The sequence below is a fragment of the Thrips palmi genome, unplaced genomic scaffold (genome assembly GCF_012932325.1).
Source record: "Thrips palmi isolate BJ-2018 unplaced genomic scaffold, TpBJ-2018v1 HiC_scaffold_18, whole genome shotgun sequence".
NCBI lineage: Eukaryota > Metazoa > Arthropoda > Insecta > Thysanoptera > Thripidae > Thrips > Thrips palmi.
The window spans coordinates 4,046,297-4,073,461 of record NW_023144627.1 but is presented as its reverse complement, the minus strand read 5'-3'; the positions used below and the strand labels follow the sequence as shown (position 1 = coordinate 4,073,461).

Here is a 27,165-nt window from a genome sequence, read left to right as displayed (position 1 = left end):
CCTTGAAAATGAAAGGACTATGAACATCGATTAAATCGACGTTTCAGGGAGAGTTGGTGCCGACTCATTAAATATAGAAATGAAAAGGGCTAATTAAATAAAAAAAATGGTTTAAAAATTCTTGTAGGTGTATAGGTATGTAATGTTGCACTAACTTAAAAGTGCATTCTTCATATTTCGCTTCTCCAAAATAAAAAATACAAAAGCACACATAGGACGTAGCCAAAACTCCCTCCTCGCTCCTCGGGGATTTAGGAATGAATGGGCGACCTCTCATATTTGTAGAAGAAGGCAACGAGGCAAACAGTTTGGTTGATAATTTATTAACATAGTTAAAGGCTATTGGGAATAACAAGAATAGTGCTTGCTAATGTAGGCAAAAATTTCAATAGAAAAGACCTCTCATTCTAGGAAAACATTTGTAAAATAGACAAGGATAAAATGGGTCGCAACAGTGGGCACACTAAACTATGGTGGTGTCGATGAACATTTCGAATACGCCCTTGGCGATATCGCTGTGCTTCACATCGCAACCGGATTCATCCCGGTGACTGAACAGGACGACCCAAGACTGGTCATGAAGGTCGTGGCAGGCGTTCTCGTCGCAGAACTCGCAGCCTGCTCTTTCAGTCTCTCCGCGTCCCATAATGAAATGCAGCCGGGGATACCTTCGAAGAAGTTTTTGAACCGGAAGGCTGTGAGCTACTTTGTGCTGGCAATCAGTTGACGGAAAGTGGACTGACAGCTTCTTGAGTCCAGGCAGAACCCGGCCGTCTAGCGTCTCCAAGAAGGCGTCCGAGGGGGAAAAGAAATAAATCTCCAGGTTGGTTAGGTGCGGCAGGCGGTGCAGGATGGACGCCAAGGGCATCAGGGATGGCACCGGGTCGCTGCCGTCGTTACTGTCGACCAGCACCTCCAGGCTGCGCAGCGCTGCCGGGGTCTTCCCTTCGCCCAGGCCCAGGAACAAGTTCTCCTCTTCGTGACTCACATTGTAGAAAACCACGGACAGCTCCTTGAGGCGCGTGGCCACCGTGCGCAGCAACTGCCGCGCCCCAGCCAGACGTGCCACCACCGTTGGTGTTTCCAATGAGGTGTTCATGAGTTCGAGGTGGAGGCTCTTCAACTGGCACTGCTCAAGCAACGGCATGTCAGGCAGCAGATGGCATTGCAACTCCCTCAAGCGGGGCATGGAGGCCAGCAGGGGTACCACTCGCCTGTCGTCCGTCCACACCGACACGTCCTGGAAGAGCGGAGTCAGCAGTTGAAACACTCGTTGAAACATTAATTTAAAGTTAACTTTTACTCCATCGCTTTGAGATTGTTTTTGTGCAGACGCTGTTTTCATTTCACTTCCTTTTGGTACACAGCAAACCGATGACAAGGTCCCTAGTGTGAGTAAGGAAGGCTTCCTCACCAAATTTTGGGCGATAAAGCGTGTATCAATAGCGAACTGACTTTAAGTCAATCTAACGAACAAAATCTTACAAAAAGATAATGAGGAGATAGTACTTTTAATTGCTGTGTAAAATACTTTTTAACTAAAGATCAAAAGTCAGTATCAGCCTGAGAGTGAATATGGCTTGATAATATTATCAGCCAAATGTGGGTGATAAAACTATTCTCACCCCACCAAAATCTGGGTGGTAAAATTATTCTTACCCAAATTTGGGAGGTAAAATTACTCTCACCCGATTTTGAGTGGAAAAGAATACCTCATCCAAAATTCTACACCTCATGATTGATTATGACTCTTTCATTTTCAGTGTGAAGATATGTCCTTAGGTCAAAACAGTCCAGAACAGCCCTAAAATCGGTCTTATTTGGAAAGTTCCGAAAAGCTTGCAAACAAAAGTACTTTGCAATACGAAGTACTTTGCAGCACGAAGTACTTTCTGTCTTTGTATTACTAACTCCCTTGCGAACTTTTTTCTTCGCATTGCAAAGAAATAGTTCGTAAGTTGCGAAGAAAAAAGTTTGCAACGTTGCGAAGCATTGGTCTGGTTTGTAAATTGCAAAGCATTTTCTTTACAAGTTTCAAAGAAATACTTCGCAATCCAAAGAAAAGTGCTTGTAAGAGAGTTTGCAATACAATGACGGAGAATACTTCGCAAACGTCTTTTTAGTGAACACGCTGTCGCACAGTGGGCCAGAAGACCGGTGAAGGTGGAGAAAATTCTAGACGCGTTTTGAGCTCTAGAGTCACCAAATGGGATTCGAACCGAACGTGTGCCCCACTCACTAATGGTTAGCTCTCCGAACAAGGAAACCATTGGTGGGGTCACACGTTCGGTTTGAGTGCCATTTAGCGACTCTGGAGCTGAAAACGCGTCTAGAGTTTTGTCCGCCTCAACCGGTCTTCTGGCCCACTGCGCGTCGCCTAACCTCCAATGTGGGCGCGTGCCTCTCCAACAGCAACAGCACGCAGGCAGGTGACTGCTCAAGGTCGGAGAAATTCAGTCGCTTCAGGAACGCGGGCACTGGTATCATTGCAGAACGAGCTTGGCGAACGACACGGTCATCCACGTTGAAAGACAAAGCCAAGGACTCCAACCCTGGGTACATTAGTGGTAATGTCTTTGATTCGACACACTGCAAATCCAAGTGCGGGACAGGCATGCACTCGATAACGTGGGTCAAACTGTCCCATAGTAAGGGTGGAGCAAACCCGGACAAACCATTGTCCCACACTTGTAGCGTAGGATAAATCCGTGTCCCCGTCCCACGCTAACAAACGCGGGAGAGTTTGATCCACGCCTGTCCCGCACTCGCATTTGCATTGAAGTGTAACTACTCACCAGGAGTGTGGCATATTTGCAGGAGCAACGCGCATAGACCTCGCTCCAAGTGTTGTCCATTGGCACTGTCGTCACCGGGGCCATTGTACAAGCTCAAACCTACTTCCTTCAACCGTCCCAGAGAAGCCTGCCTGCAAAAGTAATCCCTAGGGATTACTGTACAGCTGTACAAGAATACTGTACAGTACAGTCCTACGAATAACAATGTAAGGTCCTAAGGAAAATACGGAGAGGGTAAACACTCGCGTAATATCCTGCACACAAAAACCGTGTATTACGCGTTGTAAATGAGAACACACGGGGGCGACCACTCTAGAAATCTTGTGTCCCCAAGCGCTAGAAATCTCAGTAAATCTGAAATCTTACCCCTAGAAAGGACCCAAAACAACCAAATGTTGGGCGTAATATCGAGTAAAATCTTGCGAAATCCGGCGAAATCTTGTGTCCCAAAACATCCTATGTGGTCGCCCTCTCGTGAACACAACACCATTTTTTGTTCCGATGTGCAAAATTATGGCATTTTAAGGCCTTATACACGTGTAATATGCTCGTAATACAGGGCAACACCGAGAAGTCTGTACACGATTTCTTGAAAGGTTTTTGCCCTTGGAGAATAGTATGAGGTCCTGCGGAGAATTCCCTACGGTGAATATTGTCAAGAAGGGCTACGGAGAATTATTAAGTTGTCTAAAGAATTTTCCGTAGCTTTTGGCCACAGTGGTGAGCAACTACCAGCGTATAGTGGTCCAGAAGACCGGCATGGCGGCCAAAACGCTGCGTTTTGAGCTCTAGAGTCGCTGTAAGGGACTCAACCCGAAAGTGTGACCCCACCAATAGATGGTTCATACCTTTGATGGGGTCACACGTTTGGTTCGGGTCCTGTTCAGCGACTCTGGAGCTCAAAACGCAGCGTTTCGGCAGACCGCGCCGGTGTTCTGGCCCACTGAGCAGCGTACCTTGACAGTAACAGTGCCACATGCCAAGCGTCCGATTCTTGAAACGAGATCATTAATTCGAAAATGGCGCAGGATGACGAAAGGAGAATGTCCCACGCGTCGGTCTTGTAGGAATGAAGGATGATCAATCGGCGCAGGCAGGGCGCAAGGCTCAGAACAGCGACATAAAATTTACTTCTAAGTAGAGAAGAAAGAAAAAATTACACAATCTCACCTGTGACACCTATTTAAAAAAAAACAACACACACACACAAACACACACACATTTACGACGGTTCTTTTAAAAGCTTTACCCTAATTCGGCACGACATAAGCAGCACCCGGGACTCCCAGGCCCACCCTGGAAAGTGGAGTCTATTTTTCAAGAGCAGCCTGAGAACCAGGCGCTGCTTTTCTCGTCAGTGGATGGGCAAGCATAAGTTAAATTCGCTCAACTAAGCTGCATAGAACACGGTGAAAACGGTTCCTGGTTTTCCCAGGAACTCCTTGGAAATCGCCTATGCCTTCACCATCGGCTTCCTGGGAAAACCAGGTTCCGTTTTTACCGTGAAAGCTAAAATAAAGGCCAAAACCGCAAACTGGACATCACTTCGGATTAAGGCTTGCAAGAGAACATAACGACTAAATTAAATGCCAATCCAATCACAATGTCCCATTCTTGCTGGTATTCACTTCTTTCGATGTGCGTACTCAGTTCCAATCCCCTTGAGAGACAGCGTAACAATCAAGTTATTTTCCCTGACTTCAAAATGAAGTTTGCGGGAAGAAGTTGTAATAAGTGATACGCATGCTTTTTTAGGCACGAAGTAGCCTTATAGTATCCCCCAGGATTCAGCCTCGCTGGGATTTGATCGCGTGGCCCCTTATGCAAGTCGAAACCTCTCTGTACGATTTTGATGAGATTTTGCAGACTGGTAGAATTCTGAGACGTGATTTCAATTCTGGAATATGGTTGAAATCTTAGCGATAAATTTTGAGAAAATTGCCGTCAAAATCACTGTTTCCATAGCAAAGCTCGACTCGTCAACGAAAAGGGAAGAGAGAGGGGGGAGCCGAGCCAAACCCAACCAATAGCATGGCTCCTTTTCGCTTGTGTACAGGTTACCCCAAAAACGGTCGCTGCTTTGAAAAAGGACGTTCGAATAAAAAACTTTCCGCGACCGTGATAGAACAGATGTAACAATAGCACAAGAGGGTTTTTTGGACGCAGTCTTTTCATTGGCACTGCCTGATGAAAATTTTTAATGGGAATGTCTTTGCTCATGCGCGGAACATTTGTTTGATGTTTCTTTTCATTCAGTTAGCACGATGACCACATCGCTCCACCTCGCGATTTTCAGTGCTCATGTTCCTCGAACAAGACTCACCTGCGATTCGAAACCATCCCTACTGAGTTTATAAAGTTTGTCAAACCAACCGTCGTGGTGTTATTACGTTGTGAATGAGAACTATTACACATAATTGAAGAAAACATGACTAGAGAACCGCCTTTTGAAACAAGCCAAACAATTCAACGTCAGCAACAATGGCGGGGCAGTTTTAATGCGCGACTACTCGTGTTTTCGGCTTCGCTATTTTCGCAAGGGCGCAGTTGCCGAGAAGATTGTTGCCAACCCGTGAAAGTTAATTTACTGCCTCCTTTCCCCCACGAACATTTTAATAATGATTGACTTCAAAGATGTTCCAGTGTGGAATACATTAGCATTGGAATTTTTCAAATTTTACGGCATTTTGATTTGATTTCTTTTTGTTGCCAAGTTTAAATTTTGACGGGTGGCACATCGACCACATTGATACCCTTGCCATTCGTACCTAAACCACCCCCTATCCCTTTTACACAACTTTTTTCCTTTCTCCACACTCCTACACAATAACTATATTGACTTCGTGACTCCTAGGATTTCTTGAAATCGTATTTTTAGGCACGAAGTAGCCTTATAGTATACCCAGGACTCAGCCGGCTCGAGATTTGATTTGTGTGGCCCTTTATGCATTTCGGAAGTTTTCTATACGATTTTAATGAGATTTTGCAGACTAGTAGAACTTTGAACGCTGATTCTGATGTTGAAATCTGGTCAAAAATTTGGTGGCCAATTTTGAGAAATTTGCTGTCAAAATCGCCGTTTCCATGGCAAAACTCGACTCGTCAAAGGGAAAAAAAGGGAGTGGGGGGAGCCGAGCCGGGGCGGACCAATAGCGGAGCTTCTTTTTGGGTCTGTACAGCTTACTCCAAAAGCTGAAAAAGCAACGTTCGAAATGAAAAATTTCTTTGACTGCAGGTAGACAAGATGCAACAATAGAATTGGTGCCGGTTCGAACGCAGTTTTTCGGGTAGAACTATCCAATAATACTTCTTGATTGGAGTGTTTTTGGACATGCGCAGTGTTGTTGTTGTGATTCAGTTAGCACTAGGACCACTTCGCTCCACCTCGCGACTTGCAGTGCTCATGTTCCTCGAACAAGACTCACCCGCGTTTCGAAACCATCCCTCCCGAGTTTATGAAGTTTGTCAAACCAACCGTCGTGGTGTTGATACGTTGTAAGGGAGAACTATTACACAGAATTGAAGAAAACATGACTAGAGAACCATAGCCTTTTGAAACAAGCCAAACAATTCAACGTCCACAACAATGGAGGGGCAGTTTTAATGCGCGACTGCTGGCGCTTTCAGCTTCGCGATTTTCGCAAGGGCGCAGACGCCGAGAAAATAGTTGCCAACCCGAGAAAATTAATTTACTGACTTCTTTCTGCTAAGAACATTTTAATCATGATGGACTTCAAAGATGTTCCATTGTCAGAACACTGCGGAATACATTAGCATTGGAATTTTTTGAATTTTCCAGCATTTTGATTTCTATTTATTGTCAAGTTTAAATTTCGACGGATGGCACATCGACCACATTGGTACCACTGCCATTGGTAGTCCCCTGAGCCACAACTTCACAACACCACTTCTTTTCTTTCTCCACACTCTTACACAATAATCAAATTGACTTCGTGACTCCTAGGATTTCTTGAAATCGTATTTTTTTTCTTTCAAAATGTTTTTCTTAAGTCCATTTAACTTTTGAAATTTGACGCACCTGGGGTCATAGTCTAGTCGCCTGTTGAGCCAAAGCGTCGTATGCAGTGCCAATAGGCTCCACCGGCGGCAAACGGAGCGGCACTGCAGCAGCTGTTCAGTGCTCAAGTACTTCAGCACCTCCAGCAACTCACTGTCCGGCAACGCACTGATCTCCATCTGCGGGTCAGAGAAATGTAGTACTCGATGGGAACTGCCGACTTTTAAAGAGAGCACACTTTACACGCAGTAAGAAGCAAGAAGGAAAGACATCAAAGAATGGATATCACATGGGAGGGACTCGTTCTTTACAAAGCTAGATTGATGTGTCAGTCGCTGATCGTTACATGAATTGTCCTCTGACGATTTGTAATTTTGCCTTTTAACGAACGCTTCCGGTTGGTTCTCCTCTCAGGCAGGAAACATCGATGCATCGCGATATCTCGAGATATCGATTCTCGTGCAAAATCGAATTTACACTTGAGTCCGTGCTAAAAACCTGCTTTTTTCCATGACAAAAAACCCTCAGAAAGACACATTAATTTTAGAAAACAGTCGAATGAAACTCATTATTTCATCTCTCATCTCGAACATAAGACATGCAACACCTTCAAAAAGAAATTCATTAAGATGACACAGCTTGCAGTTCTGAGATATGTATCATGGTTATGGTCAAACAATGTTTCGTTATTACCAAATTTCTCAAAATTATCCAGTCACTTGGAAAAAACCCTCCTAGATTTTTGTTGACCAAAGACGTCTTGTCGTTCTATTTTGCGTTTCAGTGCGGCGTTCTACATCAAAAGATACAAACGCTTGAAAAGAGGTTAGTTTCACATAATGCACTAAAAACGTCTCTCTTTCATGTTCATTTTCTCAAAATTTCTCATTGCAAGTAAAAAAAACTTCATTTACGATCGAGCGACTGACACTCCATCTTTCATTTGATACCACTCTCATTTTCCCACATGCTGTAAGATCTGAGATGAGTAATGTCCCCCCAAAACTGATTTTAGAACACAATACTCGTTCTCTTCACATAGCGTTTTGTATGTTTGTGTGTGGTGTGTAAAGAACGAGTAAAAATTCGGGTTATTTCGTAAACGCACGAGGAATCTTCAGTCTAGCACTGAGTAAGCAATAACACTCTCGGCACGTTACCGCCTTTTTTTCTCAATAAGTACATGTTCGTTTAGGCAAGGATGATACTTGGTATTTTTTTTTCTAAGTAAGGCCAATTTTTCTTCTTGTAAACTTTTTGATGAAAACAAATTGTCTATACGTTATTTGATTAAATAATTTCTAAGTTGATCTTTCAGAAACGAAAAGAGCGTGTAGTGGTTGAGCAAAGTACTTGCACACGTACAAATAAAATGTGCAAAAAGTCAGTAACGCGCTGAGTGTGTATTCTCAAAGGTACTCCAAATAATCTTGAAATGAAAGTTCAAAAGTAAGTCCTAAAAACAGTCAAGGGGGACCAAAATTGTATCACCCTCGGGTCGGATGTGCTTTGATTTGCAACATCCAAGGGACTCGGACAAAATAATATCCCATGTCTTTTAGTGTCCAGACTTACGGTCCAGGATCCACGGAATCACCCAGGAGGATATTTCGGAGAGGGGCTGGAACGGAAGTCGAGTACAAATAGAGAAGACACAAGCCTGACTAATGTAAGCGTTGCGTTACGCAGGCGACAGAACTGGGTCAGACGCTCATTCTCATAAATTCGGCATTACTTCCGTCTTCTTCATTTCGTTTCCACGTCCCTTTCAGCGCTTCCCCGACAATCAGGAACAAGAACAGAGTCTTTCATCACCCCGAACATATCTGACCCTCTTACATCACTCTCTTCAGCGCAACGGGTGCGTCAGGCAAGTGGGTAAGTTCGGCCGGGTCCCGTGAGTGAGCTCTCCTCTGATCTGACTTGCCTTCCTCCACGTGATCAAGACTCGGGACGCTGTACCCAGGGAAGTTGAACGGACACTGACCGCACGGACGCAGCCAACTACTACACTGGCGAACTACTTACCTCAACTTCAGAACAGAAGAGACTGACGACTGAAAGTCGAGAAGAAGCCGAGCTCGACCTTAACAGTCCAGTAAGAGCCACAGGTGCGCACCAGGAAGGACAAGAATCCCATGCGGCTGTAAGGGCCAAGTTGTGAGTAGACCGTCAGTCAGCAAGGCTGAAACCAGCGTCTGGGCATGGGCCAGACACAGATCCAGAACTTTCAGGGGCGCACTCAGCTTTCACGCAAACTGAGTTACTAACCGGAAGGAGGCTAGGTCTTGCCCGAATCCGCAGGGATACTCCGACGCGACTGAAGACCGGAAGGACACTTATCAACCAGGATTTTGTAACGAGCTGTCGGTGTGAAGACAGCTGGTCGTTGGTTTAAAGTAAACGTAACAACTTGAAACACCGTCGTTGATTGGCAGGCAACGTTCCTGAATCAACAATTGGGCAGATCGAGATTCGTTCCGACTTCCGGCTGCGCCAGAGCACCTTTTGGGACATTCCACGTGAATCCAACGACGGTTTGGAATCGAGGTCCTCGGATTTCGACCTAAGTGGTATCAATCGATTCGGTATCGGCCCCTGACTCACCATGTAAATTTTTTTGAAAAAATTTTGAACGGTTTAGTTTTTGCACCAGTTTTATGGTTTTAAAAGTTTTAAAATAGTAAAAACAAAAATTTTTTTTCAAAATTTTTTTAGGTGTTCTTTAGGGTTTAGGAATGAGGGAAAAGCATTGAAAGTTGTTTGAGAACCATCTGGGAGGTTTTAAGGGTAGTGAAACCGGTGAATTTTGGTGAAAATTTGACAAATTTCACCGTTCTGAAAATATGTCATCATGGATTTTGGCCAAACTTTTTTTTTCTTTTCCTCTACTATTGGTGCATACTCCCTTAAGAGGGTTTGGATGGCCCGCCACAATTTTTTCTTCTGGAGCCTATAACATGTCTAATTGCGGCATATTTTTCCCTTTAATTGACTGTTTTTTTGTCGTTTCTCTCATGCGCTTACTTGGTCGACCATGCAGATCACTCAAAGTAAGGATATCAGGGCCCAACACAACTTCTGATAGCTAGCTCTTCTATATGCAGACTTTTAGGGACCCATGCAATCATTATCATAGTTACTTTACACAAATTTATTTTATTTTGAGCACATTTTCACTCATAGATCTCGACTAACCTGAGACATGGAGTTTTGAAGTGGACAAAAGTTTAGTGACAACTCACTATTTAAGGATGGCAAGATTCAGAAATTCTTAATGGAAAGAGTAATGGAGTTGAAACATGTGCTGTACTACATAAAGTCCCCTTCGAAACTCCGTGTCTCAGGTTAGTCGAGATCTATGAGTGAAAATGTGCTCAAAATAAAATAAATTTGTGTAAAGTAACTATGATTGCATGGGTCCCTAAAAGTCTGCATATAGAGGAGCTAGCTGCCAGGAGTTGTGTTGGGCCCTGATATCCTTACTTTGAGTGATCTGCATGGTCGACCAAGTAAGCGCATGAGAGAAACGACAAAAAAACAGTCAATTAAAGGGAAAAATATGCCGCAATTAGACATGTTATAGGCTCCAGAAGAAAAAATTGTGGCGGGCCATCCAAACCCTCTTAAGGGAGTATGCACCAATAGTAGAGGAAAAGAAAAAAAAAGTTTGGCCAAAATCCATGATGACGTATTTTCAGAACGGTGAAATTTGTCAAATTTTCACCAAAATTCACCTGTTTTACTACCCTTAAAACCTCCCAGATGGTTCTCAAACAACTTTCAATGCTTTTCCCTCATTCCTAAACCCTAAAGAACACCTAAAAAAAATTTTGAAAAAAAATTTTTGTTTTTACTATTTTAAAACTTTAAAAACCATAAAACTGGTGCAAAAACTAAACCGTCCAAATTTTTTTCAAAAAAATTTACATGGTGAGTCAGGGGCCGATACAGAATCGATTGATACCCCTTGGGTCGAAATCCGAGGACCTCGATTCCAAACCGTCGTTGGATTCACGTGGAATGTCCCTTTTATGTTATTGAAATTTTATATCATGAAGTCGGAACCTTCCCTAACATTGGCTTTTGATGCTGGTCGATTGTAAGAGACCAGACCTCGCCGGTGTAAAGTACCTTTGACGACTAGCCCAAATATCTGGGAGAACTCCAAGTCATCTCTTGGCGTACCAAGATCCTCAATGCCCGGCGGCGTCTGAAGGTACAACCCACGGCGCTTGACGCGGGTAGTGAACACTCATCGCGCGAGTGGAGTTCGCCTCGCCTGTGTGATTTCGATTTAAGTTGTTCTGACCTTCTTCCTAAATCGCAGCTTGGTTCATCCGTCAGCAACCCTGCATTTGCACTCGGCTGTCAACTTATTGGCCTCGACCGTAAGTCCTTACCTAGTTTGGACAACCTCTGGTACGAAGTTACGCTACTTAACAGGGAGGGGGCACTCGACCTGCGTAACGCTGCGGTTCTTTCGGTGAAGGGGATCGGGTATAGCGTAGTATAATGAGATCACATTGCTCTCACATGATATAAGAACTTTCACGTGACGCTGCACGATAGAGGAATAGAAGCGTTCCAGGCTAGCGTAACGCCAACGCCGCGCTTGGTAAGAGGTGTTCTAAACTGCGTAACATACTTTCCGAATAGCTCTGAGTTTTTCCTCAAACCTTCGTCTTCGCTCGCAATCCAATAGGGTATTTCGGAGCAGCCCTGGCCCGGAAGAAGAAGAACAAAAACGGAAGTTAGAAATTGCTGTTTTTATGAGAAATATACGCTGCGGATGCTCATCTGGAGCGTATATTTCTCATACAAACTGTCATTTCTAACTTCCGTTTTTGTTCTTCTTCTTCCGGGCCAGGGCTGCTCCGAAATACCCTGTTGGGCTTGGCCTGTGATTCTGTCTGGAGCTCGCGCGAGCTCGCGTGAGCTCGCGCTACCTTGACTCGCCCAACGAGGCGGAGACGAGTCTTGCTTTGCTCTAGAGCCAACTGTTAGATTGGTGGTCTCTCAAATTTCTTCAAGGTGTTTGATATCGTACCTTCGTACTGAATCTTTATGTCTCACGTTTTCGTAGCCGAGGTCCCATAAATCTTCTCAGCGGAGTTGGAAGCTCAAAACACTTCAGTCAAGGTACCGAAACGAACACCTGTAACTATTATCATCAAATCGCGTTTCGGCTATTTCGCCAACTCCGATCCGTGGACTAAGCAAATACACCGGAAGGCGCGACTGAACTTTCGTAGACGGACAGAAAGGATCACAGCGAATCACAGTGACACTGAACAGGGTACCTTCGTGAATCCGGTCAAACCGGAAGTAGACTCCGAGACGGAAGTAGAATCCGGCAAGTTGTCAATCTGGCCTTTGTTAGGCAATGCTCCGGCCGGCCGTACTCGCTCAAATAAGGTACTTTAAGGAATTTTGAAACTGAAGATAAGAACAAAAGTAAGCCCCAAGAAGAGCTTCAGAAGCTGTATTTACGGCTTACTTTTGTTCCTCTTCCGTTTCAAGATTTAAAGACTATTTCAGCGGACTCGAGAAGATGAGCAAGAGTCGACCGGGCCGTTTCCGGTTGGGTCTCATCAAACAGGCTATCAACCGGCGGTTGTAATTTCATCATATTTACACCCGAATGAGTCTTTGATATTATGTTTCACCTTTTGAAATGCTGTACAACTTCCTGAAAGAGATTTTCTGTGATATTTAATTTATTTGTCGTCCGTTTGTTGTGACCCAAACTGAAGCGGCGCGCTCGTTTTATTCTTATCCTCGGGTACGTTCAAATAGTCGATTGGAGAGCCCTCTTCGCTGAAGTGCCTTAAATGACAATTTCAAACGTGGTGCGATGAGGTCCTTCAGAGCTCTCTCTTCGGCACTGGTTCATATTGAGATGCGGCGAGCTGTTCTGCTCCAGCATTTACACCCCATCTGGCTCATGATCTGGCTAATGGCTAGCCAACGTTGAACTTGTCTAGTCGTCTAGCGATGGTCAAAAAGGAGAAAATCTGAACTACCGTCGACTTCCGTTTCTTAAAAAATTTTTGAGTATTATACCGAGCGCTGCCATAAGTGTACTCACACTCATCCTCGTATTGTCTTTTTGTTCTTGGCTTATGAAGAACTTCGTGCAGCAATAGCGCCAAGGGGATTTTATTTCATACTACAGACAAATTTTTCTGTTACATTGTGTTTAAATTGTCTTCTGCACCACTGAGCTAAGGGATAAAGGACAATTTTAATTCTACGTAACGGACAAAATAGTCTGTAGTAAGGAATCAAATCCTCTTTACGCTATTGCTGCACAAAATCCTTCTTAAGCCAAGTATAAAGAGTCAAGTCAAAGGATAGTGGCGTGTTCATTAGTGATTTACCCCTTTCATTATTCCCTTTCGTTTCTTGGTCTGTCTAAAAGCTCGGTTGATAATTTGCTTCACTTGAACCTCCTCTTTTTCAGGTTCTCCAGTGAGTTTTTATCCGAAGATATCATGGAGTCCGCCATGTCTGCTGCCAAGAGACCCAAGCTGTCTGGGGACGCTTTGAAGTCGGTAAGTGGCGCTGTAAATTATTATTTTTTTTATTTTTTTTTTTTCAAAATCGATTTCTTCAAAACTTGATTTTCCTGGAAATTGGTTCGCCTGGAAATTGATTTGCCTGGCAATTGGTTTTCCTGGAAATTGGTTCGCCTGGAAATTGATTTGCATGGCTATTGGTTTTCCTGGAAATTGGTTCGCCTGGAAATTGATTTGCCTGGCTATTGGTTCGCCTGGAAATTGATTTGCCTGGTGGTTCACCTGGAAATTGATTTGCCTGACTATTGGTTCGCCTGGAAATTGATTCGCCTGGACATTTATCTGCTTGAAAATTGATTCGCCTGGAAATTAATTTGCTTGGAAATTGATTCGCCTGGAAAATTAATTCGCCTGGAAAATGATTCGCTCCAAATGTCGCTTATGCTTCACCGTGCAGGTTCAGTTGGGGTAATTTTGGGACACGGGGTTAAAATGAAATAGCCGTTGTTTCTTGATCAAGATTTCATAATTGATACGTCATGGTCCCATTGTGAAGATGGCTCTCTGGAAACCTTACGAACCATTTAAGCCTTGCGAAGTAAAGTAGCTTCATATAGCAAAGTATTTTGAGAATACGTAAGCTTTCAAAGCAATTAGGTCTGAATTTAAGAATTGACTACTCGTATAATGAAGTAACTTAGTTTTTACTGTGCATGCTCAAAATACTTCGTAAGTGTTTAAGCATGAACATTTGGAATGGCGTGAGTGCTAAAACGCCAAATCTGGATCAAGAAACACACTGCAAGAACGAAAACTGTGCAATAAAAGTGCAACGAGAATCGTACAAACCATGCACTCTCAGCATCTCTATGGACTTTTTTTCCAATATATCTATAGTAAAAAGAAATTTACTGTAGTCACAGTGAAATTTACGATCAGCCGTAGTAAAAATATACAGCAAACTAACTGAATACCTTTTATTGACTTTATCTTCTGTAAAGCACAGTAAAAACCTACAGAGAAAAATAACTGTGTGAATGCAGTAAACATTTTTCATGAATATAGTATTTTTTACTGTAGATTATGGGAAAAGTAATGTGGTACTTATAGTGAAATTATACTGCGTGTACCACGGTAAAAGATTAATGAGTTAATTTAAGTGGCCTAAATGGGCATTTATTTGCAGCAATTGATTTGTATTGACAAGGCGAACAAAAAATGTCAAGGCATGACATAGGTTTGGATGGGAAATAAAGAAGTTATTGAACACATTTTAGCACTATCGAAGTTCCCAAACAATTCCAAAATATTTTTCTGTAGACTTACAGATTAACCTTTCTGTGCATCACAAAGAATTTTCACTGTTGTTGTAGAATAGTTTTACTGTATGCACAGACAATATATTCTGTTGTCATTGACATTTTTTCTCGTATCTGTCCACTGATGATATTAAATTACTATTGCTGCAGAAAATATTTGTCTGTAATACTGTATTTTCCTTCATGAAATTATCTGCAGCTCACAGAGATTTTTTTCAGCAAAATACCGTGATTTTTTACTATATTATAGTTACGCTCTAAAATCACTAAGCCACAGAAAAAAATTTTCATAATATAGAATGAAAAGTCTATAGAAGATTGAGAGTGCATGGTTCGTCGTTCGTCGTCGCCTGCGCCGCCACGCCGCCTCGCCGCGCCAGTCCCCACTCCTCACAGCCACCCCCTCCCTCCTTGCCCCCTCTCTGCCCGGCTTCCCCGGCCGGTCCACGGCAAGACCGCTTTGCTAAGCTTGCCTTAGCGGAACTTTTTTTTTCTTGCAGTCCAGCTGTTCTAGCTTACCCTGAGTGCCAAAATAACCCCCAACTGACGCTACAGTAACAGTGAAATCGTTCCGTTTCAGAATGGAGTCGAGCCGCAACCTGCCTTGAAGTCGCCCCCCGGTGCCGCCATTGATTGGGAGGCCAAATGCCGGCTACTCCAGCTTGACAACGCCAGACTGTCGGAGCAGCTAGCCGAAGCCCAACGACAACTGCAGGTTCGTTCGACCCTTCGCGATACTTGCCAATAAAGTTAAAATGACTGTGCAAATTTTCACCCTGTAAGAGAGGGTGGGGCCAGGGGAATATCACTGAGGCCCTGTAAGACAGGGTGGGGCCAAGGGGTAATCACTGTGGTACAAATCCAATGAATTTCATCCAAACATCACTGAATTTCGGTCTAATACTACTGAATTCTGAGAAGAATTTCGATGAACTTAAGTGAATTTAAGTGAATTATAAGTGTTAAGTGAACTTTGATGTTCAATATTTGGCTGCAGTTATTTCCCCTGGGCGCGCTGTGGCGCAAGCGGTAGCATGCCGAGCTGGCAATCCGGGAGACCGGGGTTCGGTTCCGGAGAACGCAGTTCGGTTTCTCCGGGTGTTCGGGAGTACAGGAGCGACGGAGCGAATGTGTAGGAACGAACGGTCGTTGAGGTTCAAATTTTGTTTATAAAACGACAAATTTTTATGATTTTTGCATTGCAGAATTCTGTAACCGGGAAACAGTTTACCGTAACGCGTGAAACAAAATTTTGTATCAGTGCTGATACAAAATTCTGAAACATCTGTAGTGGAAATTACTGCATAACCATGTTACAGAATTTTGTATTGAAATTTTTTTGAGTGATAGTGTAGTTCGTAACTAACACCCATATTTACTCGATGGGAACTCCTGAAGGACATTCGAGTTTGACTTTTCGTTCAAGGATCGGCAAGGTCTTAGGAATAGGTAGAGGGACAGTTGGGGAATAGGCTTTTGTAGAGAAGAGAGTGAATATTCAGATGGAATTTAGTAAGAACTGCCGTCATTTCCACCACCCGGGTTTTAAGGATTTCAAATCGACAAGGTCTTTCACACAGTAAGAGAAAAGAGTGAAAATTGATAATTCTGTTAAGAACTGTCTCATCCTCCCTTGCTTCATTTCTCACTTGAGGCATGTAGTTGCAAAAACCTTAAGGCTAGTAGTATGTGCACACACTAAATGTCATGGGACTTTTTTTGTCCCATGAATGATGCAATTTTAAGCACATCCGGTGGTGATGCAATTTTGTGTCCGCCAGGCGGGACAAATTGTCTAGTAAAAATACAATTTGCAGCGGGCGTCGGACAAAATGTGTCGCCAGACGGGAACAAAATTGCATCAGCGTCGGATGTGCTTAAAATTGCTTAAATCGTGGGACAAAAAAAGTCCCATGACATTTAGAGTGCAGTTATTTACCAGAGACATGCGTTCCTACAAATCGGTGAATGGGCAAGGTGTATTTTCTGGCTTCAGTCTCAGTACAGGCCTTTGGCCTTTGGTTTTTGCCATTGTCTTCTCCGACTTCATTCAAACACATGATCAACACAGTCGGTTCCTTTCCGTTCCTTCACTTAATAAAATCGACGTCACAGATTTTGATGGTTTTAATGAATTTCCAGCTTAAATGTCAGGGATAGGGTGGGAGTGTCACTCTGGCGTGAGAAATTTCGACAACCAACCACAGTGAACGTTTTCTTGTTTCAGAAAGCCTCCTCTGATGTTGCCGCCAAGACTCCATCTGCAGCCCCAGCCAAGCAGAAAGCGCAAGCGGTGAGTCGACTTCGTTTACACACTAAACTCTAGTGGACTTTTATTTTCATAATTATGCACTCAATATGCATGCACAGATACGCAAGTAAGATGGGTATTGTATTATGCATCACTGTACATTTTAAGCATTTTACATGATCTAATGTTCACTGTGATGCATAATATGATACTCATATTTCTTACTTACCTGTGCATGCATTATTATGCGTATGAAAAACAAACAAGAACTTACTGTGGAAGGAATACAATTTTTTGTACCCACCAGATGTAGTTGTTCAATTTCGTGTGTTGTGTCACAATTTGAAACGTGCGAATTTCATTTGTGTATTACAGTTTGTAAGTTACAAGTTGCACGCTTAAAACCTTTTGGCTGGAAACTTCACTCTCAGCACGTCATTGACTTTTTGCTCATTTAGTCAGTACCTACGCAAGTAATTTGTTCAACTGTAATACGTACTTTTCCTTTATTAAAGAATTACTTAGGAAATATTAACTAATGTGCTGATAATTTCGTATTGTGCATAATACTGCAAAGGCAATTTAGTCATACTAATTTGGAAAATACTCCGTTTTATTGCTGTTTATACGAATACGTAAATAATGAGGAAAAGGTCAGTAACGTTTTGAGAGTGTTGAAATTGACGGTGTGTTGGTTCCGGCGGCAGGCGGTCGCGCTGGAGGTGCTGAAGTACACCGCGGAGCAGCACACGGCCTTCCTGCGCGCGGCCAGGAAGGCGCCGGCCATCGCGTCCCTGGACCTGTCCGCGCTGCGACGCACCACGTCGAGCTACGCCGCCAACAGCATGGGCCTCATGGCCCTCTTCAAGCCGCCCAAGTGGCGCCCGGACAAGAAGGTAAGCTGACACACTGCTTTGCAAGGAAAAATGTGAATAGTACAACAAAAGTACAACGGAAACTGTACCTAAATCACACTTAATTCTTGTGTGAGGCCTGTCCCTTATTTATAAAAAAAAAATACTACACGTTTAATTCTTAAGGACTCTTTGTCCGTAACTATTGTTTTGTGCATATGTCAGGTACAGTAACAGTGTATTCGTGCTCAAGGATACTGTAAAGTAAAATTTGGATAATAAAACTCGGAATCGGAAGTTAATTGCGTGCCCCTAATTCACTGAGATTCTAAACGCTATGAGTATAGCAGGTATCGTGCAATGCAGCTGAGATATCGCACCTTACGTGCAATGCGTCCCGAAAAGGCCCTATGCATGGGAATTGGGAGGCATTGCACTTCATGTGCAATGCTTTTGCATTGCACCAATTGACGCTATACTCATAGCATTTGGATTCTCAGTATTGGACTATCATTTAACGGATGATTTGGAAAATTTCCCCGTTAATTTTGTGCGAACTTTTTCGTAGCTTCCGCTTGCACGACAACACGTCAAAACCAACGTCCGGGTTTCCCAGGCGCACCCTGGACAAACAGCGCCTTTTTCCAGGTTGTGCCTGGGAAACCCGAACGTTGGTTTTGCCGTGTAATGGCCATATAGTTATGGCCAATAAATGTGCTTAAACATTTAGTGTGCCGAGGCCGTGTGGGTCACACGTACGGGTCGAGTCCCATTTAGCGACTCTGGAGCTCTAAACGCGTCTCGAGTTTCGGCCGCCTCCACCGGTCTTCTGGCCCACTGTGCGCTTGCCCCACTGACTCGGTCACCTGCAGGTGGACTCGGTGATCGCGGCGCTGACGGCCGGCCCCGACGACGTGCGCCACCTGGACCTGGGCGACGCCGAGTGGGCCACGGACGACAAGTACGCCAAGGAGCTGGTGAAGCTGCTCCGGAAGTACAAGAAGACCGTCACCAGCTTGAACATCACCATGCGGGCCCTGGTGCAGCCCGCCTCTGCCAACATGAACAAGTCTCAGGTATGCTACACTGTAAATCTAACTGTCTTCTAGGTCACGCGAACTCATACTCCGTGGCATTCAAACGCTTGCCTTGGAATACTAGAATTGAGTACACACTACTTCCAGTTGCACATTTGGCCAAGTATCGTAAATGCGGGTAATATGGACCACCAGCGGGTAATGTGGACCACCCCTCAAATTCTTCTAAATGATTGACTCGAGCCAAGTAACTTACAAGTTCGGATGCTAGTGGCCGAAACGGTTTTCCATGCCACAGGTAGGCGGCATCACCGATCACGTAAAAGAGTTTTAGGGTTGGTCCACGTAACCCACCGGTAGTCCATTTTACCCGCTTTCACGGTACATATATCTGCTTCACTGTCCTTCGAAGTGTGGTACAGCCTACAGATAATGTGTGGTAGGCGCAAAACTGTGGTTACCCAAATTTACCACACGTGGAATTCCAGTCAATACCCCTAAAAATCAGTGGTCAGCAAAGTACCACCTAAAATTCATGGTGAATACCACAGGAAATAGGTGGTCAGTCCTCCATACCTCATAAAATGGTGGTCTTAACCACCCAATACATGAGGTAACGGCTAAATTATAGGCTTTTACTCCACTTATTTGACGGGCTGTATTTCTTACCACATTTGTTCGTGTGGTAGAATGCGGTAACCACACTTTTGGTCTCACCACAGCCAAATGTGGTCACTTCACCACACTTTCGATTTCAGTGTTGCCTCCGGCGGCAACTCAAAGCTTCGCATACGCAGTGTATTAATTGCACTTGTGAAATTTAGGCATGGGTACGCTTCAAGCAGAAACTTCCCTAAGGCTTTACATAGGGGGATGTTTTGGTTATGCTCACCCTTTAAGATGGGCGAAAGATAATACGCTGGAAGAATGATGTACCTTCTCGCTCTTGTATTCCCTGCGTATATGGATCTAATATCCTATCATCACTACCTCATCTGCTAGCTATGAAAGTCCTGTCAACATGTGGGGGCAATTCTCGCTCCTGTAACAAGCACACACGAGTTCTGTGTCGTTGAAGTAGTTCCATGTAACTTCAAGCATTCATCTTTGTCAAATTTCATTGGTCTCGCTGATAGTTTTTCCTTACACACGAGATTGCTATGGATGTTTTTCTGCGCGCCAATGAATTAAACATGCACTTTGTAACGCATTAATTTGCGCGCGACAATGCACGATTTCGTGCGCGAGTGTGCAGAAAATCGTGCATTGTCGCGCACAAATTTGTGAATTGCAAAGCACTTGCATGTTTAATTTCGTGCATTGGCGCGCAGGAAAACGTTTTTAGTATGTGGTTTGAAGAAGATTCTTATCAGCGCACTCTTTCAGGCGAATGCCATCGACATCATCAGTGCCATGCCCAACCTGACGACCCTCGAGCTGACCGTCACCTCCGTCGACAACCACTTCAGCGCCTACAGCGGTGAATTCCAGACGCAGATCGAGCAGTTCGGCAACAAGCGGCCGAAGGTGTGCTTCGCCAAAGTCAAGGAAATCGAGCTGTATTTGACCAGGTAAGTAATTTTTATCTATGAACCAGTAACAATCATTATATTTTTAGTTTTAGCGCGTAATTGTGACACCTGCCAAATCTTCTCTATGGTTTCTCTCTATGGGATAGGCACACTCTTATGTAGCGTGTACTTGCAGGCACATATTCTTATTCAGCGTCTTGCAGGCACACTCTACTTAAACGTGCAAGGGGAAATAACTGTGAGTTTCGGTGTACATGTATAATGAATTTCAGTCAAATTTCGTTCGAATTTCGACGAAATTCAGTCAAATTTTGATGGATTTTGGTGAATTTTAGTGAATTTTACATGTTTGATAAATTTCATGGTGCACAAATTTGGCTGGAGTTATTTCCCCTTGTAAACGTGTGCCAGGCAAGTATGCTGTGAATGTGTGCTTGTAGGCATGCTTAAATAAGAGTGCATTACGTTCACACCTCGGTTCCTAGAGTGAACCCCCTAGACATTACGGCAATCAGTTGTACGCATTATTAATGTTACACGTCAAAAACAGAAAATTAGAACGTGTATGGATGATGATTTTTCAGATTTTAAAAGGTTTAACGTTATGTTACATTCATGTATTCACTTTTGTTACGGTAAGTTTTTCAATTTTGTCCGTTGGTCAAAATTATGTTTAGAATTTTTATATTGTTAGTTGAAGTTTTTGTTGGTTTACCTTTACTGTTATGCTATGCTAGAAGTTAGATGTCAGACCCGCCCAAACCGGTGGTCGGTCGTCTTTACGTAGTGTTCACTTACATGAATGATGGTAGTGAGGTAGGAGCGCGCCTTACCTCGCGCGGGTAGGCTGTGCCGCAACACAGACGTGCTCGACGGGCTGGCCCATGCTGCAGGCTGTTCGCTCGAAATGTCGCTCCAAACCTTGCTCCAAACTGCGCCTCGGCGGCGCTTAAATGAAGCGTAGAACTTCGCTTACGCTTGAATGGGGCGTAAAACAACACATTAGTTGTACCAGTGTTATCTTCCACTTCCGTGTTGTGATCTCTTGCGTTTCCCTTGCCCTCCCCAGGGACTGGTTCGACAATCAGTTCGGCAGCGTGGACCAGTTCGGCGAGTACGACGAGTTCAGCGACAGTGTGGGTGGCGGCGGCGGCCGGGAGGAGTACGAGGACGACCGGGTGCCCGACCTGCTGCAGCACCGCAAGGACGCCATCACGCACCTGGACATGACGGGCTTCAAGAAGACGCGCGTCGCGCTGCCCATCGTGGACCTGCTGGCGGGGCTCAGCAAGCTGCGCAGCATCGCCCTGCGCTCGCACTTCCTGCGCATCGTCGCGGACATGACGCTGCTGGAGTCGGTGAGTCCGCGGCTTGCGCACAGTGGGCCAGAAGACCGGTGCAGGCGGGCAGAATCCCGGACGCGTTTTGAGCTCCAGAGTCGCTAAATGGGACTCGAACGGAACGTGTGACCCCACCAATGGATTGCTCTCCGAACGAGGAATCCGTTGGTGGGGGTCACACGTTCGAGTCTAAATTATAGACTTGGACACCACATTTTTTAAGGATTCTAATTCTTGCCACATTTGTACGTAGGGTGGACTGAGGTAACCACATTTTAAGTCACACCACAGTCAAATGTGGTAAATTCGCCACACTTCCGATTTCAGTGTACGTATGCTCAGATTACTGTGTTATTCAAAGTCACTTCGTAAGAAAATTTTCATAGTGTGTTTTTGAGCGTCTCGACTGCGCGGTAAACACGGAACCTGGTTTTCCCAGGAGGCTAATGGTGAACGCTGTCATTCATGTTGCGATACTTTTACTAGAAATTTTTGCGATAAAACCGAGGTTGCCATTCCCACGATTTATCGCACCCTGGAGTGCGATAATTTTGTTATTGCAATTTTGTTGTAATAACCTCCCCGTTATTTTTGCGATAAAAGAGCGTTTTGAAGTAACTTTTACTACATTTTTTTGCGATAACTTTTTATTGCATTTCTTTGTAGTAATTATCGCAAGAAAGTTTTATTTTATTGTAAAATTTAGCTACAAATTTTTTATAGCAGATGTTAAGTTGTCATCTTGGCAAAAAAAAATGTTATTATTGCAAAATAGAGACGGTGGTTATCGCAGTCTGAATAACAGTGAAGGCATAGGCGATTTGCAGGGAGTTCCTGGGACAACCTGGAACAGTTTTTAGCGTGTGCCGTGGAAAATGGGAATGCAAGGGCCAATGCAACTCGGGTGCTCCCCCTGCTGCAGATGGAGCTCCACGTGGTGGGGGACGTGTCCGCCGCCACGGCCGACGGGCGCGTGTCCGGCGTGCTGGCCGGCCTGACGGAGCTGGAGGTGGCGGTGCCGCCGGCCGCGTCGACCGCCGTGGACGCGGCGCTGGGGGCGCTGGCCGCCATGTGCGCGCGCCTCAAGAAGCTGAGCCTCATCGGCAACGGGTGGCGCGACGCCAGCGTGGCCGCCATGCTGCAGGGCGCCGCCAAGGACTGCCTCGAGGTGGTGCGCCTCTCCAAGTGCGGCGGGGTGCAGGTGAGAAAGCCCACAGTGGGCCAGAAGACCGGTGGAGGCGGCGAGGGGTGAATGACTAGTGTACTCATGTGTACAAATTCGCCCGTACTCAGTGTACTCTTAACACGTTCGCTGCGATACGAGAACACGCGTTCTCGTATCGGGCGGGCCAAAACTGCGGTTCGAGAACATGCCGCCTCGTATTTTGCTAATTTTTTTTTTCTGGCCAGAACGAGGAAACGGGCATAGGTAGGGAAGTGAGACCAAAAAAATTTTGACCTACAAGGTCTCATGAAAATTTCGGCTGTTGTTTCCACGTCCTACGACCATTTTCGTACGAGAACGGTGTTCTCGTATCGCATTTTGATCAAACGGCAGTTACGAGAACGGTGTTCTCGTATCGCAGGATGCGCCTTGGCCAAATTATTTATCCGACGTCTCCCAATGTTGCCTGCAAGGGAAATCATTGTGAATTTCGGTGTACAAATCCAATGAATTTTAGTCGAATTTAGTTGAATTTCAGTCAAATTTCGATGAATTTTCACGAATTTCAGTAAATTCTAAACGTTTGATGAATTTTGGTGCACAAATTTGGCTGCAGTTATTTCTCTTTAGTTGCCTGTAGTGTCTTTAGTGCGTGGGCGAAGAATTAATTTTTGGCCATGGCGCTTCCTGCGATACGAGAACACCGTTCTCGTAACTGCCGTTTGCCCAAACTGCGGTACGAGAACACGCGTTCTCGTACGAAAATGGTCGCAGGACGTCGAAACAAAAACCAAAACTCTCGGGAGACCTAGCAGGTAAAAAAAATTTGGTCGCTCTTTCCTACCTGTTCCTGTTTCCCCGTTTTGACCGGAACAGAAATTTTCTCATACGACCACGCGCGTTCTCGTATCGCAGTCTGGACGCCGCGCACTGGCGGAATGGCCCATACTGCGATACGAGAACACCCGTGGTCGTATTTTTTTTATTTGCTCGTTGGTGTTTTGACCCCATGAGAAGTCGAATGGTATGTGCCCGAGCTTTGTGCGGTCAATAGTTTTCTCTGGGGAGGCCTTCGCAGTCTGGGCTTTTCCACCCAAAACCCCGTCGCAGCGAACGTGTTAAATTATAAAAGGGCGAAATTCACTAGTTTTTCGACCGATTTGGCGTTGAGTGCCGTTTAAAACGCTAATTAAAGCCTTAAAGTGTTTTCAAATGTGAAATTTATGAGTAAAGCGAGGTGTACTCACTCGTACTTATGTACTCATGTGTACACCAGAACGCAGAGTGATTCACCCCGCGGGAGGCGGTCAGAATCCGTGACGCGGTTTGAGCTCCAGAGTCGCTAATTGGGACTCGAACCGAACGTGTGACCCCCACCAATGGACTGCCTTTCAAACGAGGAATCCATTGGTGGGGTCACACGCTTGGTCCTTATCCTCTGAAGCGACTCGGGAGCTCCAAACGCGTCTAAATGTGTGGCTACTTCCCCCGGTGGGCACTGCAAGGATTTCCTGCCACACTCTTATGTTCGTACACACTAAATGTCATGGGACTTTTTTTGTCCCACGGTTTATGCAATTTTAAGCACATCCGACGTTGATACAATTTTGTTCCCGTCTGGTGACACATTTTGTCCGGCGCCAGCTGCAACTTGTACTTTCACTTGACAATTAGTCCCGCCTGGCGGACACAAATTTGCATCACCACCGGATGTGCTTAAAATTGCATAAACCGTGGGACAAAAAAAGTCCCATGACATTTAGTGTGTACAGTGAAGGTTCTCAATATCATAGTGCAATTTCTCTACAATATGATTGTGCAGCTTGCTTCAAGTTAGCTTTGAATTTTTTTTTTTTTTTGCAAATTTAACATACTTTGCCGATCTTCTTTGGTATTTTTAGCAGATGATACCTTTAGTACTTTAAAACGTACCTAGAACAATATAAAACACTTAAAGGTGTCAGCTAGCTTTTACTGGAGAGTCCCTAACAATAATGGGGGCTGGCTGCCGGGGCGGGCTGGTGAGTGAATGCGTGAAGCTCAGCCTGCGCGACGCATCGACAACTCCTCCTCCGGGTACAGCGCGAGCGGCGAGGGGCCATGCACTCGCGTAATAGTCGGTTCACTCTATCTGTAATAGCACGCGTAACAATGCGCGTAATAGTCGCGTAATAGCCGAAATTGTCAAAATTTTATCAATTTTGGTGTGTTTTAGGCCGTTTTTAGCTATATTCCGATTAATTTGTGGCGTAATAGAGCGTAATAGCGTAATAGTCGGTACACAGGTTCAGAGAGCGCATACCCCCTCGGCGAGCGGCACCGGCCAACAATGCCCTACCCCCTCTCGCACAGTCCCTCCCCGGTACAGCGCACAGAGCAGCAACAATGCCTCACGGCTCGGCACGGCCCAGCGCGCTCGGGGCACGGCGCGGCGGTGCATGCCACAGCTCGGCTTGCACCAACACTGTCCAGCTCGCTTAGGTCTATGTATTTTATTGGGCTGTCTATTTCACTTCATACACAATTATGAATAATCCCGAACTACTACCTAGAAGAAAACCAAACGAGTATCATCTGCTTTCATTACCGTTCGTTGAATGAGATTTTTTGAGTAAATCTCGCTCATGTTGCTGCTGCAGTCTTTAACAGTTAGACATTTTACAGTGCACGAAATTGTCCAGTCGTTTTGAATGCCGAAAATTACGGCAAGGCTCATCTGAAACGTTCCTTTGGTTGTTAGTACTTCTTGACGGAGATTGGGCGGTCAGGTTATCCTCTGTTCTTTCCATGAACGTTACGGTTTCCCGTTATACTTACGCCCTTGTATCTGACAGGATCGTTAAAGTTAATTTTGTCGTTAATTGCGCACATTTTTTTCGACATCTTTGGTTAAAATCAATTTTATCATTACTTTGAGTCTCTGTGTTGGGATAGTTATTATAGACTCAGAAAGGTTCAAATATTCTAGGAAAATTTTCAGTTGGATGGAATTTGTGATGCTATTGCCTACAGAAGGAAGAAAAGTCAAAAATTTTTGCAGTGTTTTTTCGACAATTCATTCTCAGTGATCATATATGACTAATATACAAGGAACATGCAGCCTGTCTACGAAGTAATATGCTAGAGTTGACGGTCCCTCGGTGTTCTTTATGTTGTTGAAGTCGAAAGTGTCCGTGGGTCATCGCGGCCGTCCTTTAATTCATAGTCTTTCTCTCGGCAGGCTCAGCACTTCCCCGCGCTCGCCAAGATGCCCTGCCTCAAGCACCTGTATCTCCCATTCCGACTGCAGGCTGTCTGGCCCGTCGACTCCAAGCGGCCGGAACTCGTCCCAGTGTGGGAGTGACCGTCGCCCATGTCAGTTTTATTTTGAGTAGACCGCAGTTTTTCCCTCGTGGCTCTCCTGCGTGTTTGACAAAGCTTAAGTTAAGCTGTTATCTCTAATTTTTCTTTGAAGCCTCTTTTCTGATACTTTGTCTAGCTGAAGAGATGACGTGTCAAATATTATAATTTTTAACTGCTCATTTATTATTTTCTGTCTACTTGTGCTTTTTCTTCTGTCAGTAAACTTTTCACATGAAACCCCGTCCTTGAGTTTTCCTTAGTTCCTAGGTTGTTGGCTTCGCCTTGTTCACAAGCAGCACTATTTCGAAAACAACAGTCTCAAATTCTGCCTGAGCTTCTGAGAACGTTCGCTGTACTTATTGGCAAGCGGGAGTGATCATACCTCACAACATATATAATGTGTAGGGTCAGTTGGGGTAATTATGGGACACGGGCTAAAAATGGGACAGCTGAATTTTAGTCAAGAATCGAGATTTTAGAACTTGTGCCGTAACAAATGTGCCGTAGCAAAACCAATAAAAACGTCACATTTAGTATGTCATGCGTTCAAAAATGTCAAATCTTGACTAAGAATCAGCTGTCCCATTTTTATCCCGTGTCCCATAAGTACCCCAACTGACCCTAGCCGAGGCGATGGGAAATCGTATTCTGAGCCGTTCTGAGCAAAAGTGAGCGAACAAAGATATAAATGTAAACTGAAACCATTACCACAACATTTCGAGGAAGACGGGCTCTTGCAATCGAAAAGTCGCACATTTTCTTTTCAACATGGATTGTGAGCAAGTCCACCTGAACACTGACGTGTATGTACCCGTTGAACGGAATCAATGAATAAGGGCAGAACAACATTTCCTTTCCAACGCGTCTTTTTTTCTCGATTTGTTCGTTTTTTTGAGCGGGCTTGCATTTTTTTATGGTTTTAAGTTTGACGGCGTCGCGGCACGTAAGGTACATGAGGACAGGGTACTATGCTGTTTTCGTTTGAATTTCT

The 27,165-nt window shown here is 44.6% G+C and overlaps 2 protein-coding genes across 30 annotated transcripts; one reads left to right on the top strand and one right to left on the bottom strand.

Annotated features, from left to right (window-relative positions):
- Window positions 1-302: 302 nt before the first annotated feature.
- Window positions 303-11,062, bottom strand: LOC117644958. Its single transcript, XM_034384786.1, has 7 exons — window positions 10,948-11,062; window positions 8,842-8,957; window positions 6,835-6,992; window positions 3,752-3,928; window positions 2,796-2,941; window positions 2,383-2,552; window positions 303-1,240 (listed from the first exon to the last, which is right to left on the bottom strand). The coding sequence occupies exons 3-7, from the start codon at window positions 6,990-6,992 to the stop codon at window positions 464-466; spliced, it is 1,428 nt and encodes a 475-aa protein (XP_034240677.1). The 5' UTR covers window positions 8,842-8,957; window positions 10,948-11,062; the 3' UTR covers window positions 303-463.
- LOC117644931 lies at window positions 8,459-26,416 on the top strand. 29 transcript variants are annotated; one of them, XM_034384705.1, is made up of 11 exons: window positions 8,948-8,973; window positions 11,144-11,235; window positions 13,280-13,370; window positions 15,234-15,368; window positions 16,881-16,946; window positions 17,612-17,800; window positions 18,631-18,834; window positions 20,182-20,366; window positions 21,397-21,685; window positions 22,590-22,868; window positions 26,053-26,416. In XM_034384705.1, exons 3-11 carry the CDS (start codon window positions 13,311-13,313, stop codon window positions 26,173-26,175), a joined length of 1,530 nt encoding a protein of 509 aa, XP_034240596.1. In that variant the 5' UTR covers window positions 8,948-8,973; window positions 11,144-11,235; window positions 13,280-13,310; the 3' UTR covers window positions 26,176-26,416. The 29 variants fall into 29 exon arrangements, with proteins under 29 accessions (XP_034240574.1, XP_034240582.1, XP_034240585.1 ...); XM_034384675.1 differs by lacking the exon at window positions 8,948-8,973 and adding an exon at window positions 8,988-9,075 and having other exon boundaries at window positions 11,144-11,204; XM_034384701.1 differs by lacking the exon at window positions 8,948-8,973 and adding an exon at window positions 9,232-9,335.
- Window positions 26,417-27,165: the final 749 nt, after the last annotated feature.

Bases quoted from the DNA above. Each gene is read 5' to 3' on its own strand.
- LOC117644958 (XM_034384786.1), bottom strand. From the start codon at position 6,992: ATGGAGATCAGTGCGTTGCCGGACAGTGAGTTGCTGGAGGTGCTGAAG. The intron at 3,929-6,834 runs GTGCGTCAAATT...TTCTCTACTTAG, and splicing joins CGACTAGACTATGACCCCAG to AAGTAAATTTTATGTCGCTG. The intron at 2,553-2,795 runs GTGAGTAGTTAC...TAATGTACCCAG, and splicing joins GCAAATATGCCACACTCCTG to GGTTGGAGTCCTTGGCTTTG.
- LOC117644931 (XM_034384675.1), top strand. From the start codon at position 9,018: ATGGGCCAGACACAGATCCAGAACTTTCAGGGGCGCACTCAGCTTTCA. The intron at 15,369-16,880 runs GTTCGTTCGACC...TTCTTGTTTCAG, and splicing joins AAGCCCAACGACAACTGCAG to AAAGCCTCCTCTGATGTTGC. The intron at 22,869-26,052 runs GTGAGAAAGCCC...TTCTCTCGGCAG, and splicing joins CCAAGTGCGGCGGGGTGCAG to GCTCAGCACTTCCCCGCGCT.